Here is an 18,404-nt window from a genome sequence, read left to right on the forward strand (position 1 = left end):
GGGGGGGGTACCAGGCATCACACCAGATGATGGGAATACATAAATTGTGACTACCTGGTTTCTGATTTGAGGGAATATGGTCTTAGCAGCTGCAGTGTGCGTGGAGGGGGTGACCTAGGAAATGGGGAGGAAGAGATAAATTAGTACTTCTCAGGTGAAGAGTATCAAAACTGTGGTCTATCAGTTGTCTATTACTGGTTAAAATCACCCTGCCACACATGGCTTCGAACAATACACATTTCTTCTTGCTCCTGTGTGTACGGGTCCACTGGGCCAGGCTTCCATGACCTCGGCTGGTGTGCTGAGGTGTCTGCAGTGGTCGTCTGGGGCTGGCGGCTCTAGGGTGACCTCCTTCACATGCCTGACTGACTTGTCTGATGAGATGGTGGAGACTGGGCCGTACGTGACTTATCATCCAGCAGGCCAGCCCAGGTTCATTCACAAGGCCTCAGCACGAGAGTTCCAAGGGAGAGTGTGGAAACAAGTGAGACTTATGCTGATGCATTGTCAGTTCCGCTGTGTTTTGTTACTGAAGCAAGTCATGAGACCAGACAAGATTCATGGGTTTGGGAAATAGACTCCATCTCTTCATGGGAGGAGCTGCAGAGTCACGTTGCAAAGGAGAGGTGGATAATTGGGGCCATTCTTGTAATCACTGGATTCAGTGGCCTACTGGTATCACAGTCACTGAAAGCATGCCTTAGCCTTGGAATCCTAACCTCTGGGGGCAGGGCCCAGAGGCTGTATTTTAACAAATTCTCAAGGTTAATCCTGTGCACACAGCTGCTTAATCACTCCCAGGTGAGACATGAAATATTACTGGAGGTAAGGATATTATGTATTTAATTTAATTTGGAACAAGCCATAATCTTAACAGACCTGTGGTCTGATTTGTTCTCTTGGACTGTCCATTGCATGTAAATACGATATGCTGTCTTGGATGTAAATCTTAGAAATACAGTAGGAATGTTATCATTGATAAAAATATCCCAGTCTACCACACACACACACACACACAAAAGTTAAGTAAGTCAGGGCAAACCTACTAAGCATGAACTTTGTACAAAACTTTATTTAGTACCACAAAGGGACAACAGGAGGGAATTTTTTGGAGTGATGGAATTATTCTGTATCTTGGTTGTTGTGATGGATACACAACTCTTTGCATGTGTCAAAACTCACCTAACTATATCCCACAAAGAGTACATTTTCCTAAAAAGGAATTTTAAAAGAAGTAAATAAAAATTAACAAGAAACCAATGAAATAACTGGTAGCCTTGGAAAGATCATCATGCACTATAAACCATTAGTTAAAAGGTTGTTTAGAAACCGGACATTGTATAACTGATTCACTTTGCTGTACACCTGAAGCTAACACAACATTGTAAATCAACTATACTCCAATAAAAATTAAAAAAAGAAATGGGACATTCACATGGTGATAAAGTATCACCTCATAGAGGACATGCTAATAGGAGCGGGAAACAGAGATTTGACAATCACCACCTGAATCCAGCGATCAAACGTGGCGGCATTGTTGGTGGGAGGGCCTGATACTGTGTGTCTCCTGATATGATGCCGTATGAGGAACACAGCACCGTCTATGACATATTCTTACTAAAAATGTTTAGCCTGACTCTAATTAAGTCTTCCAATGTAAGGGGTCCATATACAGGAAATACATGGAATAGAGGAATAAGTTGAGAAATCAGATAAAACGTGAGGTTTCTACAATTCAGTGAGACTGGTCTCCTGGGGGAAAAAAAAACCAAACAGTATCATAAAAAAAGCAGGATGTGATTTTTATATTAAAAGGAAATAACAAGCAAATATAACATGAGAACCTTGAAAAACTGGTTCTTATAAAAGAAAAATTTTGAGGAAACAGGAGAATTTTGTATTTGGACTAGATGTGAGATGTTATTTGGGAAATTAACTTTCTTTGGTATTATGGATAAGTAGCAGAAGGTCCCTGATGCTTGGGAGACACCCACTGAAGTGTTTAGAAGCAAACTAATATGTCGGCAACTTACTTTCAACTTTTAGCCGAAACAACTCTCTCTGCTCTCTCCTTTCCTGTCTCTCTCATTCTTTCACTCACTCACTCCCCACCTTCATAAGTTCCACATTCAAATAAGTTTGGGAAACTGCAAACTATACCCCCTTGAAGATCCAGAATGGCACTATTATACTGACGATTCTAATTAGTTCTACAATTAAGAAACCAGTTTATTAAATTAATGTTTTCCAAACTTATTTGACCACAGAATTTCATTTCATTTTCAGTGGATGTTTTAAGAGCATATGGAACTAGTTCCAATGAAACTGATCTGAAGAGACTCCTTGAAGTGCATTATACAGTAACGGGTGACAGCAAAGGAAATAGCTTTGCAAATTGTTTATATTAATTTCAATTTTATTTTCCTTAAAACACTTCATGACTGTCTTATTAAGAGTGAGAAACCAAGGAGACATTTTTTAAAATGGCCTTTATTACTTTTTAGGCTTTTTTTCTGGTGGAAAAATATTTGGTTTGAGTTTATTTTATAAAAGTTGACCGTATGATATGTACTATTTTGAACCTTACTTTTTTCATTCAATATTATGTTGTAATCATTTTTTCACACCACTAAAATTTTTTGAACATACAGTTCCTCCATATATTTATATATTTTCTTAAACTTATACCTAAGTCTGTCTGTCTTTCTTTCTTTCTTTCTGCAGGGGGAGGTATGCTATTAAAAATAGTATTTTTTATTCTATATTTGTAGAGATTATTATATACTTTTTCTTCTTTAGTCTATTGACATACTAAATTATTTTGATTTTCAAACTTGAAGCAGGTTTGTATTCTCAGGATACATCTCACCTGGTTGTGATATTTTATGGCCCATCCTGGTGAAAATGCCATGTGCACCCGAAAAGAATGTGTGTTCTGCTCTAGTTGGGTGGAGTGTTTTACAAATGTTAGTTAGATTAATTGAGTTGATAGTGTTGCCCAGATCTTCTAATCCCTATGGATTATCTGTCCACTTGTTCTATTGAGCACTGTGAGTATTTTGAATTATATAGAATTACTGTCATACTGAGTAGGTACTGTATGGTCCCCTCAGTGCATCAATGACTTCAAATTGCTCTAATGTTACCTTGTTTTTAGGGTGGGGGCTGATTTGCCAGAGGGCCTCTCAATGTCTCCTTGAACTCCAGTTGTAAGTCTTTGTGCTGTAACTGGGATAGGTACTCCATCCCCTCCGTCGCCCCTCCCCCGGGGGCACCCTGCTGTTACTTGTTAGTCTGTGCTTTTTAGTTTGGTGGTGGAGACCAGTGCCGGGGGTGCTCTGATTAAGCCTTAGTCCACGCAGTCACTGTGTCCCTCGGTTTGGAGGTGTGGCCTTCTCAGTATCCCTGCCCCTCTCCCCAGTTTAGAGGGTTTTTTTTTTTTTCTCCTCTTCCCTTCTCTAAGCTGCAGGAGGTTTTCACCATTTCCTTAAGGGAAACTTGGCTTTTGCCTTTCTCCCAGGCATTTAAGTCTTCTGTTCCTTAGGGACGATAGGGAAGTAGGATCTAGGCAGCCTTTCCTGCAGACCTTTCCTGCAGTGGCTGCTGTTCTTTCCCTCGGGACTATGCCAGGAATGACAGAGGACAAAGGACACTTTCTCTGGGCTCACATATGGCTTTTGCAAGGGCCACATGAGGTCCTGAGAAGAGCCTGAAAGTGGGTGTGAATTCCTTTATACTGCATCTCCCAATATGTTCCGTGTTATATATTCTATGAATAGAATCTTGCTAGCTCACACTCAGCCTTTAGCAGTTTAACAGTTTTGGCTGAATTCTTTTTATTAGTGTCCAGCAGAGTCTGTCCTAGGTAAGCAAGTATTCCTATGCTGTTTTAGACTTCTGTCTAGTTGGCTGCCCAATTGCCTCAGCTTTCTGTTGGGTTCAGGAAAAGGTATTGATTTGCAGATTGTCCAGCATTCATGTTTATTATAAGGATAGTAGTGATGCTTTTTCCAGTTTTCTACATCCCCAGTTTGAATCTGTCATTTACTAGACATAATCTGTCCAGTAATTTATTTATTGGCTTTTTAAAAAAAATGTGATCATTCCCTCATGAAGTAGGTAGAATCTATAGTCCTTTTTTAAAAGGCTAGGTAGCGCTTCCCTGGTGGTGCAGTGGTTGCGAGTCCGCCTGCCGGTGCAGGGGACACGGGTTTGTGCCCAAAAAAAAAAAAAAAAAAAGGGCTAGGTAAATGCTTAATTCTTTCTCTTTGATTCCCAGTTTTCAGAGTAAGAAGTTAGTGTAATAGTCATCAATAATACTGAGATTTGAAAGGGCCAACTAATAGAAATTCATTTGGTAGAATGCCAGTCCAGCAAGAGACATCCAGCACCAATTAGTTTCTTTAGTTCAGTATATTGGAAGAGTAAATTAAAGAATCAAGGTAACAACCTTTTTAACCTCAGAATTTGCTGTTGTCATATTTCTTAATAGTACCTGGCCATAATTATACGTCCTAAAGCTCATGCCAGGAATAATAATACCAAAGTAGGCTTTGTAGGAGAAATATCGAAATCCCTATTATTTCAAGAAGCTTGCACATTTACTACCATTAACAGAAATCTTGTCTTGTTCTGTTGGCAGTCTCAGTTCTTATAAACGAATCCAAGAGGCAGCTGATACCACAATAATAGAAAAATTTTGGACGAGAGCCATCTCCTTTCTTTGAGTCAAAAGGCAGATGCCAACTAGGAACATTAGCTCATTGCATTTTCCTCTCCCCTCTTCCCCACGTCCTTCCATGTATAATTTGTGCCCCTTTTTTTTTTTTTTTTTAAATAGCCTGCCACCAAGTTCAGCGGGTGGCTGGGTACAAAGCCGTGTCCTTTTCAACTTCTATCTGCCAGTCTGGAGCATGTGTACTGGTTAAAACTGGAAATCCTCGTGACATGTGGAGTAACGTGTGCTTCTTTTCTTAGACTCTTCTGAAAGGCAAATGGCCACAATCACACTTTGGCTCTCTTGTGAAAATCAAGCAGAGTTGTCACCCACTCCCCACATTGTACAGTTGGGGTTGCTGGCTAGCCATATGTGAAGCTGTGGTGGGACATACGACAAAGGTCTTGGCTTCAGAATGAAACTGGTTGCTGCTTTGTCTCTAAGTCCTTACATGTAAAATTACCAGGGGAGCCATATTGGAAAAGAGTATCTGCGTTCTGAATTAGTATCTAGGGCTTTTGTTATTAAAAGATCACTTGACAGTATCTTTGAATCCTGTTTATAGGCATATATGTTCATAGGGACCAGTTCAGATACATTTTAAATAAAAAGCAAAAAGAGAATTTATTTTAACCGTATTGTATATTTTGCTTTTTATTGAGGCTACACCAAGGTAAATAAAAATGACATCTGTCTTGTTTCTTTATTGTTGTATGAAAAATTTTGAAAAAAATGGAATAAATTATGTACATGTTCCTTTAATCTTTCATCGTGTGGTACAAAGAGAAAAGGATGGGAATTCAGTGGTCTGAGCTTCAGTCCTGGAATATCAGTGAACTAACTTTACTTGAGGTGTGAGTCACTGAATCTGATCAGACCTTTGTTTTATTATTATTTTTTATAATAAGAGGGTTGAACTGGGTCCTCTTCAAAGTTTCTTCCTTTTCCATTCTGTGGTAATGGACTGAGCAGGACGGGCGTAGCTAGAAAGAGATGCGGATATTGAGAAATGTCAGGAATATTGGCGAGTGTTTATCATATAGGTCTCAGGGCTGACGGATGAAAGATCATTTCTGGAAGATAAATTCACACAACTGTCTAAGGCAGATCTAAATTGATAAATACATGCATTTGATGGTGGTATCTGCTTCAGTTGCATGATTATTTGAGCCTTCACTGGCCCAGTGCAGGCATAATGCAGTTGGCGATTTTTAACATATGCAAATAAATGATCACGGCTGGCCTGCTTGGCTTTGCAGGCATGTTGCAGGCCAGGACAGAGATGTACAGCTCATTCCGTGTGACCACTTCTTTTTTTTAAGTAATTTGGTGTGTTTTCCCCCAGGAAAACTTTCTCTGTAATGAAAAAACGCCATCTGCCAGATTTCCTCAAAGCAGTTTCATTGCAGAACACTTCCTTTGGATTATAGGTTCTCACTCCCTTCTCTCTACGTTGGAGATTATTCATTTCACTGAGTAAAGTTTGATATTTGAGACTGTATCTAGGTGTGAAATTCTGCATATGAAGAAATGTAAATACATGATGTTTCAAACCTGCAAAATAACATGTGAATACATCCCAGTCAGGAAGAGAGATAATAAAATAAGTGGAGCAGAGTTCCGTTTAGGTCCCTATTAGGAAGGAGGTTTTATACTTTAAAAGATTAACTGTAGCTCAGCCGTTGCTAAAATAATAAAGATAATGATACATGAAATTGAAGCATATTTGAGAAATTAACATTAATAGTTCTGTGTGAATTTATAATTTTTCCTCCACTACCTAACCCCACAATCACCATTTGTTGAAAGGGAGCATTCAGATGCTAATGAGTAGATTTAGCAATAAAAGTATAAATAAACCTCTAATGAATTAATTCCACCTACCCATGTCCCCTTCATCCTCCCCCACACGTGGACCCTGTTTTGTGGGCTACCGAGTCTTGACGGTTGCGGAAATATTACCTTGCCCACTCATCACGTTGCTCTGGATCGTTATTCATTCTGTTCCTCAGCAAATCCCAGTTGGAGCCCCTTGTTTGTGTATGGTACTGTTAAGCACTGCAGGGTACGGAAATGAGTCAATCTTGTTCTTTGCTATCAAACCCAAAACATTGTTCTTTCTGCTGAACGACAGGAGATTTTAGTGACGGACTTCACTTCAGCTACCCAATATATTAGATTTAGGAAAGAGATACAGTAACTTTTGAAATGAGCTGATCACTTTACTTACCCATCTATGCCATTCTCTGCTTCAGCAACTATGAGTCCCTAAGTTATGTAAGAATTTTAGAGAATATCACATTTACTCATATGATGATTTGGATACTCAAGTTATCGATACAATTTTTAATCTCGAAGTTATTGAGGTGTATATTCAGTGTTTCATAAGATCGAACTTAATTGGAGAAAACTATCAATATAGGTGTGATTAAGAAACTCATCATTTCATAAAATGTTTTAATTAGGAAGAGAGATGTCAAATAGTGCTTTAAAATTACAGTGGATTTTACATTCTTATTAATCAAACAATTGAGGGTGTGAAGAAGTTTCTAATTCTCTGTGTCCGTACTAAAATGTGAAACCAAACAAAACAGTATCTATTTTTTATTTTTTTGAGCTGAAGGCCGAGACTTTGAGACTTGATTTCATAGACTCAGTAGTTGATATTTTCAGTGAATAAAATTTTATTCTTTTTTATTTGAACCTTTCTAATTCCTTTCTAAGCATTGTAAGTACAGGTAACATATACCACCTAATTTTAGCATATAATTTTAAGCACATAACTGCAGTCTCGGGGAGGGACCTATTGTTTCGATCCTTTGCTTAATTTACTTAAATTACTTTTTAAAGTAGATAATGGAGAATGAGACAAGGCTGAACCATTTTCAAACATAACTGGCACTGAGAGTGACCTTAGAGGTCAGCATATCTGACAGCTGATCGTACTCAATGAGGAAACAGACTCAGAGAAGTCAAGAGACTTAATATCCCATCATTTATATCTTTGGCCCAATTACTGTGGACGGTGTTCTTCCCTGGGGATGCTGTTGTCATGTAGGTTGGGTTCTCCAGGCATGAAGAGCCTGGGGGGCAGGACCTTCCTGGAAGGTGCTAGATTGGATCCACATTTCCTTGGGCTCCTGTGTGTCCACCCTAGAGCAGAGCTGAACCCCTGAATTAGCTTCCACACCCACCTTCCACACTGGCTTCAAATGGACTCTCAGCTTTCCCCTACTGCAGGGACAGAGTCCTTCTGGCCTTAAGAAGGAAGGGAGGCAGGTGATGACGCGTGTGAGACTGCTCTGATGTGTGTGCTAACACCTGTTAGATATCCGCGTGCTCTGATTGCCCTGCGATCCTGCTTTTGTTTTGCCATGGGAATAGGCAGCACTCAGCTCCTTTCCTGAAGTCCTCGCTGAATTCCAGATGTCCCAGGGTGGACGGCGCTGAGGGCCTGAGACAGGTGATGATGGGTCCCTGAACTCGGTTGTTATGGTCTTTTAGAATTTGGATAAGCATTTGTCCTGCTGGTTATAAAAGCAGAACATATTCACGGTGGAAAATAATCCATACAGATCACCAAAAAGAAGACAAAAAGTGATCCATAAGCCCACCACCCAGAGAAAAACCACACCACGTTTGAGGTGTATCCTTGCAGCTACCCATAATCCAGGCACCCAGAAGAAACCACTGTAAATGTTTGGGTGAATTCTCTCCAGGTCAACAAGCAGTACCTCTTCCCTCATGGTTACTGTGCTAGGAAGGTTCACATCCCCACACAGAACCCTACGAAATAAGCATTTGTAATTATAGCCATTGTTTTAGATTGGGAAATTGAAGCACAGAGAAATTAAATGGCGGGCCCGGGGTCACATTCTGAGTGGTAAACACCAGGCGAGAAGGCCAGGCTTCTCTATTCCTAGTCGGGGCCTCTTCAGAAAAAGCGCTTCTAGGCTGTCGTGAATTGTCAGCTGTGGAGGAGACCAGCATGATTCTGTCTGTAGCCCTCCACGTGGTCAGCTCGCATGGCTGAGCTGGAGTTAGGTTTGTGTTTCGGGAGGTGGATTGGCCCTTGCGATCATCCTGAAATCAGAACACTGAAAACTCTTTGGTAGGTGTGGTCACCATAGAACAGCCTTAGCTACATTTAAAAAGACAGTATTACTTGTAGAATGACAATGACATTTCTCTTACTGTTGTCCTCACATGATTGGCTAAGTTCTTTTGTTTGGTTGGGTTGTCTTTTTTTTTTAAGCAAAAATTCCTGACATTAATTAAAAATTGTGAAATAAATAGTTTGTTTAGGGAAAGAATGCCCTTCTTACACAAGAAACGTGCATCTCAGGTACCTAATAGAACACACACCAAAAAAATGCTTCCTATAGACAATCATAAATAATCTGCTGGGCAGTGATTTGTTTCTACCAAAAATCGTAGCATATGAGTTTGAAAATACTGTTTTTACTATGGGCAATCAGTGATGTTTGAATTAAGGATATTTGCATTGTTCATTTAAATAGGACTCAGTTTTTCTTCAGTGGCTTTCTTTTGAGAAAAGAAAAGATTCATAACAAAAAAGAATAAGTGTGCTTGCACTAAGTGTGCTTTAAGACCGAATTTTATGTTGAGCCATCTATCAATATTACACGTGAATCATTCACGTGAGAATTTTCACTGTCGTTTACTCAGCCTCTTGACTCTCACTCAGAGGTGCACGTGGTCATCCGTTTTGTTGTGTTGTTTTTTCTAGTGAGAAAAATCAAGTCATATGTTGGTTTCCATTTATTATAGAATCACAAATAGCTTTCAAAGTGGTCTACTTTCATCACATGGCAGTCCTCCAAGGATTCAAAACTATTTATAATTCTGTTGAACTTCGTTATGGAGAGCCAGATGTGAGAGTCATGCATAATATATATTTATATATCTTCAAGCATCTCAGTGAGGGACCAGCAATCTTCCTGTGTCACATCTGTGTTTTTTAAGTCTACTTTTGTTGCAAGACAGGACCAAAATTGCACAGCGTTATCAAGATTACTATAAATATTAAGCTGATTAAAATTACATTGTAATCATCTGCTTTGGAAAACTCGCAAACGGCCTAATCATGCCCCAATAGGAAATAGGTGAAATAAATCATGAGCTAGAATAATACTTAGCCACTAGAAATAGAAGCAGGTTCACAGTGAGTCAAATGAGCAGGATATAGCAGGAGTCTTAGTAGAAACTCATTTATTTTTGTAAGACCTAGTAAATGTACTATAAAACAGATTGGAATAATATTTAGCAAGATGCCACTCATCCTTATTTCTCAGAAATAAGATTATGGGGACTTACTTTCTTGTTTTGGCTTGACTCCATTTTCTAAAATGTCTGCAAAATCACGGAGAACCTTTATTAAGAAAAAATATGAAAACCTATGCATTGCTAAAAATATTTAATATTGACCTTCCTCTTCTTTGATATTCTCCACAGTGCCATCCCATTAAAGGCATCAGGTCATTGTTTTGTAGAGAAATGCAGAGAAAACTACACCTCGCACCTTCACCTCCAGCTTCTGTGGGCTACTTCTGTGGTCTGTCAAAGTGTTGGGGGAGATTGCGCAGAGCCGAGCATCCAAACTAGCATCTCTACATCCTGTCTCCACTTTTCCTTTTTGCTCATTTCCTTCGTTCCCTTCTCATCTCTACTCCAACCTTCCAGGCTAAAGGTATCCATACACTTCGGGCAAGAAGACCAGTGGTTGCTGTTACTGGTAGCTAGCTCTCCCCTGGCTGCTACGATGATTTCTTTCTTAAGGGTTCCAGAACACACTGGATCCTGCCTTAGTTTGAGGCTGCTTTAGTGCCATGGCACTAGGCATTTCCATTTGCCTTTACAGTTTACAAAAGTTAAAGCAGCATACATTTTATCGAGTGCGGTCCCTTCAGATCTGTTCTGCTTCATCTCACTGGAAGGTGTGAGGTGATTGGCACTCAGAGGTTTGGGTCGCCAAGGAAAGGGGGAGTCTGGCATACTTTCTGGGGGGTCTGGCATTGCTTTCATTGTTACCAGAAAGCAATGGGAGTTGACTCTAGAATCATCGCGTTCAAGATTCCCTGCACATCAACCAAAACAACCCAAAACCCAGTCGTTTTTAATGTTCAGCTCAGTAAGACGAAAGGGAAACAGTTTGCTTTTGGCTCGGGTGATGCTGAAATAAAATGCAGCTTAGCCCACCGAGATTAAGGGAGAATAAAGTGTTTCGAATAGGTGTCTTCTAAAAGAAGAGACATCTGTATGGAACACCTACGTCTTCATTATAACTTTAAATAAGCTGCGTCTCTGGGGGTTAGCAGGGCCCTTCTTTTGCCACACTGTGCTGTGACAAAGATAAACTTTAAGCCCCAAGTAGTTTACCACTGTGTAGAGGATGCTTTTTGGCGAGACGCGTGGGGGTGAGGAGGGAAATGAGCCCCTGGATTAGATAACTCAGGGCCAGCGAGGCCCATTTTGAGCAGAGCTTTGACACTGTGACACTTGTCAGGTTATGACAGTGTTTCCTTACCCCTTGGCAGCCCTAATTATTTGCTAATTATTATCATCTTAATGTTTTATATATCAGGGAAGCATGGAGACAGTGCTTCTTGGTAAGTGGGTATAGCTGTTTCCTGGAATTCTGGGTTTCTTTGTATGCTTTGAGGAAGGGATCTGAATAGTCACTGTGCAGGCCTGTGTTGATGGCTTGTTTCTCTTATGCTTTTGCTTATTACCACAGGACCAGATGGTCTTGCATGTAGGGGTAAGGGGGGGTAGAGGGAAAGAGCACCAAGGAATGCCTTCCTCGGAGAGCCTTTCAAACCAGTTGCCATTTTGGCAGTTTACAATCCAACCAAGAATGATTTCCATAAGCAGTAGACGTGAAAAAAACCTTGTGACCCCAGAAAATAGTATTTAATCAGTGATGTGGTTCATCTTATTAGCCTGAGGGGAAAATAACTCACCACCAAATTCTACCATATTATAGATGGGATTGTTTGAAACCCATATCAGAACATCTGCTGTTTTTTTAACTGTGCAAACCTAATGCTTTGTCCCCCTAAAGCAGCAGCAGTTGTACAGCTGCTGTGTACCCTGTATCTCTTAGACCTTGACACCAGACATGGGGACATCTTCAGAGTTAATGAGCAATTAGGATGTTCTTTCCTGTCAATTAACTGGCAGAATAATAAGATCAAATGAGCACTGTCCTTAAAAACACGCACACTTGTGTTTACTAAAAAGGGTGTCTTTCTCTGCTGTTTTAGTTACATGAATAGACAAACAACTATTTAACATGGAAATAAATTAAATATTGCACCTACAGCAAACAGAAGAGAGAGGTATACAGACAGGATACTATTTATTCTAAACTCAGAATTCACAGGTTTTCCTCTTGAGTGGCTGTAATGACGTCATAACATCTGCTATCACCTTAATTATCTTAAAGATTGGCAGGCAAATATTTAGGGAGTGAGCATCCTTTCTCATATGAATGAATGTATCATATCTAAGTTTGGGGCAATCGAGGTATTGATCCGAAATTTGAATTAGTGGGGGCTCCAGACCACGCGCCATCTAAGGATTTTGCTTTTTCCCTGAATGTGATGAGAAGTTAGTGAAGGGTGTGAACAAAGGGGCAAGGGAAGCAGAGAAAATGGGTAAAGGCCCTGAGAGGAGAGGGTGGCCCATTGTAGGTACTGCGATAGTTGTGGCTGCAATATATGTTTCATTGTCGGACCAGAGTGACGAGATGGGTGGGAATCAGGTTGTGAAAGGCCTGGTATGTTGTGTTTAAGGGTTTTGTACTTGACCCTGGAAACAGGGGAAACCATTGAGACTTTGAAGTAGGGAGGGCGCAATAAGATGAAATCTGGATTTTAAGCTCACTCTGCTATGTGTGGGGATTGGGTTGCAGGGAGAGAGATGGAATTTGAGTGAGTTCCAGCGCACCAGGCACCATTATAAGTGACATGTATGCATGTTTAGTGTGTGTGCATGTGTATGCACATGAGTGTGTATGTGCATGTGTGTTCACTCAGTCCAACAACCACCAGTGCAGTGTTACTGTTTACCCATTTCAGAGAAGAGACTAAACCGAAGGAAGGCAAACTGAGGTCCCATAGCTAATAAGTGACAGAGCTGAGATTTGAGCACAGGAGTCTTGGCTCCAGAGTCTATGTACTGACTCATGACATCATTTTGCCTTTCATTAATTATTAATAATAATTAATAATAATTATTAATTAATAATTGATTATTAATATAATTAATAATCTAAATGCTACTAACATTTTACTAGCTTAGTGGACTTTTGTTTGTATTCATACTCATTGGTATTGGAATGAAATGAGAAATTTTACTGAGTTAGAGTTTTCTGTAAAATAGTCATCAAAAAGTTTCAAATTAAGTTTTTCAAATAGAGGTTATTAATGTCTTCTTGGTCAGCTTTAAACTCCCTATGGGAATTTCTACTGCAGATTTCATGGTTGAGTGTTTTCAGGGCCTTCACTGGAGACCTGTGAAAGTCTAGGGAACATGAAATCCCCAGCTGTTTTCCAACCCACAGGTAACACTCAGCTAAATATAGATAGAATATTCCAATTCAATGGAAAGTTAGAAAAGAGCATATTAAATGAAGGAGAGTGGACTTTTATGAGAGCTACAGCTCACTGACATCAAGGAGAGTTAGATTTATTTGAGCAGTGACCTCACTTGACTTCTGAAAAAAGAATAACTATTGATGTGCAATGTGTTTCAGTAAATAAATGGTGGGCGCATCCAAGGCCGGTAAGACAATGAAAGGCCAAGCGTATAGTTAACTAGCATTTGTTAAGTACCTAGGGGAGGGGTTTCAGAGATTTTGGTAGTTCTCAATCCTGGCTCCCTGTTACAATCACCTGGGGAGCTTCTAAAAATGATCAGTGCCGCTTTTTCACTCCGAGAAGGCGGCGGAGGCTGACTCTACAGTCATGGCCAAGATTAAGGCTCGAGACCTTCGCAGCAAGAAGAAGGAGGAGCTGCTGAAACAGCTGGAGGACCTGAAAGCGGAGCTGTCCCAGCTACGCGTGGCTAAAGTGACAGGCGACGCGGCTTCCAGACTCTCCAAGATCCGAGCTGTTCGCCAATCCATCGCCCGTAGACTCACCATCATTAACCAGACTCAGAAAGAGAACCTCAGGAAATTCTATAAGGGCGAGAAGTACAAGCCCCAGGATCTGCGGCCCAAGAAAACGCGTGCCATGCGCCGCCGGCTCAATAAACACGAAGAGAACCTGAAGCCCAAGAAGCAGCAGTGGAAGAAGCGGCCGCGCCCACTCCGGAAGCACGCGGTCAAGGCCTGAGCGTACAGGTGTCAATAAAACAAACAAAGTGGCGGAATAAAAAATTATCAGCGCCTTGACCCCCAAATACATCAGAATATACAGCTGGTGGGGCAGGGGTGTGAGGGCAGGTGCACAAAGACAGCAGCGCGGGCCCAGGTACTGGGATTGCTTTATAAGTTCCCCTGGTGATTCTCGCAGTTCTTTAGATCTTTAGGTGGGGAGTTCCTTGACGGCCACGGAGAGAGGTTCCCATTTCTCTCTGCGTCGCTCTTAAGAAGCTCTAGCAGAAGACAGTGGGTACTTTTTATTTTTTTTTAATTGAAGGTACAGATAGTACCATCCATTGTAGTAGTTACCTAGATTTCTAAATTCTTTCTATGTAATTTTTTGAATATTTGGAAAACCCATATTGTGCCGCGTATGTGCAAGGTAGCCATCTCTCTTCCCCAAAGATGAAGATAAACAAAAACCAAATTCTCTGCCTTCAGGGAACTTAGTCAAGTGGAAGAGAGAGTGAGGAAGGGTGGAGGGAGGGAACTAGGAAGGCATCAACAAAAACAGCTATTATCTGGGTGAAACTTGCTAATCAAAGAGAAGGGTGACTGATGGTGGGGAATATTTAGGAATGGGATGGATGGATGGAAAGAAGGAAGGAAAGGTTGTGGATGGTTTCCTAATATGTTTCGATGACAAGAAAATAAGCCATTAAGACCGACTTATTTCACATACGAATTCTTATTGGAAATCATGCAATTAAGAAATTGTAAAGTAGCATGTTTGTTTCTTGTCTATTCTGTTCTCTAGGCTTGTCTTTACTGATGAGGAATGTTAACATAACCATAAAGCAGTGAGTTTTAATGATTGCTGCTCGTAGGGTGCTTTCTTTTTTCATTATTTTGCCTTTTAACATGTTTCTCATTACAGAGGAATGAGATTCTTTTTCAGGCCTTCTAGTGGTTAGGAAATTTGCAATTCACGAAAGCACCAATTAGAGACGATTATAACCTGACGGGCACAACTGCCATTTGAGGAGAGCTCAGCTGACACTTTCAGCAACTGTGCAAAAAACCTTAGGCTAAGAGCCCTGTGGCAGCGGTTTGGCCTTATAAGAATTACACAGAGTTCTTGTTAATATAGTTATTCTTAGATTATAACTCTCTAAGAGCCTTAGAAACGGCCTGGTCCTAACCACCTTGGCACACTGCACCCTAGAAAGAGAGGGTGTTGGCTGGAGCCACACGGCTTAACCGTCCCTGAGCTGGTGCTGGAATCTGCCTCATCGTACTCCCCATTCAGAGCTGTTTTTTTACCATATCCCCCAAGTTCATTTTTAAGCATAATATGCAATCAAAAAAATAAACAGGGTTATTCGAGGAGTTAATAATGCACATTCTGACCATTACTACTACATATCCCCTACTACCTGTCAGTAAGATCCTTTGGTACCTGCATTTGCTTCGAGAACTATCTAGTGAGCAACTAGAGTAGAGGGGGGAAGATCTAACCTTTAAAGTAAGTTTTAACGGGTTCCAGGGAGCAGCTTGGAGCAGCTTGCTTTCTAACATGACATTGGGAACTCCAGCAGATTTACTGGCATCTTGCATTTAACCGAGCTTCCTTGTGAATGGATCCAGAACATCCTACAACTAGATTTTCTTTTCACGCACTGATTATTTCGATGCTGTGGAGTTTGGGCCAGATTGATCTTTACGGTATCGCGTAATTTTTTAGACAAAATTAGGAGTCATCAACGTACATTTTATTAGTCTAGTTTTATAACATTTGTACAGAAATGGGTTTTTAATGGAAATCAGCTTTAGCATTGACATCTTGCTGCATGCAGAAACATTAGCTTTTTGAATTGGGAGGGACCCTAGGAGATGCTTCTCATTCATTCCCTAAATGCCCCCTGCAGCCTCCATGAGTCGGGCCATCTTCACACTGTCAGACATGTGTGTCTCTGGAAGACCTTTTAAAACAAAGCATAAAGCGAGAATAATTCTCTCTTTTGTGGACCGTTGCCAAGTTGGTACTTAACAGGATTAAAAAATTGATTAACCGGCCTTAATTTAAAATTGTCTTACGGTGGTTATTTTATGGTAGTTATCAGGTAAAGTTTACCTAGCCAGCCGGAACAAGCTTTGCCTATCAAGAATTTGATGACTGTGTTTTTAAATATGTGTGAAGGTTGGGGGAAGGAAAAAAGTAGGAAGAGCTTAGAGTCTGTTTCCCCCGCAGTCTGTGATGAAGCCCTTTACAGCCTGGCTTTCACGCCTTGACACAGTGTGGGCTTCGCAGCCATTCAGCCCCCAGTTGGAATCCCAGCTGTCTTTCCTTCACCAGTGAACAAGGTAATTAGGCGATTTATGGGGATTCTGTGGCCGGGGAGTTAAACCCTCCTCTTGGGGCTGTGGTGACGGCCGCTTGAGGCAGGGGATGAGGGCACCCTTCCCAGAGAAGGCCTTCGATAGATCCTCTTCATTTCCCTTTCTCCTCTTTCACATGTGCTCTCTCCACTTACCTTAGGTCACTTACTAAAATTTTTCTTTTGGCATTTATTTCAATGTCTCAGAGATTTCTCCAAAGAGATAATAATGGTAATGAATGCTTAAGCACTAATATTTAGCAAGCCTCTTTTATGTACCAGGCACAGCAAGTACCTTTCATGCATTTTTTTAAATTTACTTTTTACAAGGACTCACGAGGTAGGGCACAATTGAAGCTTAAAAATTAAATGTAATAGGCCTGGATTTATACCTCGACTCTATCTGACTCCAAAGCACTGCGTCCTGCTCCAAGGATCTTGTTCTTGGAGCTCGAAATTCTGTTGCTACTGCCATCCCAGGTGATGATTATGAAAACAGTAACAGCCAGCACGTAGCTTGTGCTGGGCACTGCTCTAAGCCCTTTATATATGTTGACACTTAAGGCTCACCACAGCCCTCTACAAGTTCTATTGCTGTCCCCATTTTTCAGATGAGCAAACCAAGGCACAGAGAGGCTTAGTAACTTGTCCACTTACCCAAGGTCACATAGAGTTAAAACTGGGTCTCAAACTCTAGTTCTTAATCCCCCAGTTCTTAAAACTTGTTTTACACTAGATCTCAGACTAATCAAAGACGAGACAGGAACTCTCTCTTGCTCACCTTAACCATCCCTGCTACTCTGCTTTTCCAGTAACTTGCAGAATTTTTTCCTTATTCTTGCTACAGTCCTTCTCAAGTAGGGATATACTGAATATTTCGTCCAAACGCTAAACCAAGACTAATGCCTGAGCAAGGAAGAACAAATTCATTAACTAGGAATCCATTTACAGTCAATCCCCAAGGCTCATTGTGCAGTCAGTGCTTCTGCATCATTTAAAGTTGCTAATAAATGAAAGTCTTTGCATCTTTCCAAGTGTCTTCATATTTACCAGTCTCGTATTTTACCATAGGAAGCGGCTTCAACAAGCATATTCATGTGTTGACAGTTCTAATTAATACAAGTAATTAGTCCTGACAGTAGAACTGTGAAAAGAAGACCCATTCATAAATTTGCTAATTATGTCACTCTGCTCAGAATTTCATCGCAGTCTAGTCTGTAATCATTTCTGTATATGGGCACAAGGCCAGCTAACTAAATTCTTCAGACTTTCACATTGACTTCTGATAAAGGAATTTTGTCAAAATTAATTTATCATTGGAACTTAATATTCCAGTATGCAGGAATCGGTGAAGAACAGAGCTCCTTCTGGAGAGAAATAAACAGGAGAATGGGAAAAACCAGGCGAGGAAGGAAGGAGGTAGGAAGAAGTCATCAAGGGCATCCGTATGCTTTCTTACGTATCTAAGTCTACGCGGTTTTGTGTACTAACATATTGATGTTTTTCTAAAAACTAAGGTAGTTTTATTTAGGCTGTTGGTATGGTACAGAAAATTTGAAGACAGTTTGTTACTTGGATCCCAAGTTGAGCCCTCCTCTCTCTGATGTAAATAGTGTACATTCACAAGCATGTTTGTTCTGGAGCAGGGTTTTTCAACCTGAGCACTATTGACATTTGGGGCTGAATAATTCCTTGTTGCGGGGGAGCCGTCCTGTGCATTGTGGGATGTTGAGTAGCATCCGGCCTCTACCCACCACATGCTCGTGCACCCTTCCTCCCAGTTGTGAGGGCCAAAAATATCTACAGACATTGCCAGTTCTCCCTTAGGGGGCAAAAATTTGTTGAGAACCACCGCACCAGAGGGTAAGTTTAGATGATAAAGAATCAGGTAGGGCTTCCCTGGTGGCGCAGTGGTTGAGAGTCCGCCTGCCGATGCAGGGGACACGGGTTCGTGCCCCGGTCCGGGAAGATCCCACGT

General features: G+C 40.9%; 2 protein-coding genes across 12 annotated transcripts in view; both read left to right on the top strand.

The window, feature by feature from the left end:
- Nucleotides 1-18,404, top strand: part of RHBDD1 (rhomboid domain containing 1) — a 118,198-nt gene that overhangs the window by 69,571 nt on the left and 30,223 nt on the right. Inside the window, exon 7 of one of the 11 annotated variants that reach the window (XR_003677817.2) lies at nt 10,193-10,427. The exons of the other annotated variants lie outside the window; for them this stretch is intronic. The gene's annotated coding sequence lies outside the window, so the exon portion shown is untranslated. The remainder of the gene's footprint in view (nt 1-10,192; nt 10,428-18,404) is intronic. 11 annotated transcript variants of the gene reach the window in all.
- Nucleotides 13,371-14,079, top strand: LOC102988153 (60S ribosomal protein L35-like). The gene has a single exon (XM_055090284.1). It carries the CDS (start codon nt 13,708-13,710, stop codon nt 14,077-14,079), a length of 372 nt encoding a protein of 123 aa, XP_054946259.1. The 5' UTR covers nt 13,371-13,707.

Source organism: Physeter macrocephalus, chromosome 2 (genome assembly GCF_002837175.3).
Source record: "Physeter macrocephalus isolate SW-GA chromosome 2, ASM283717v5, whole genome shotgun sequence".
In the NCBI taxonomy this organism is placed as follows: Eukaryota; Metazoa; Chordata; class Mammalia; order Artiodactyla; family Physeteridae; genus Physeter; species Physeter macrocephalus.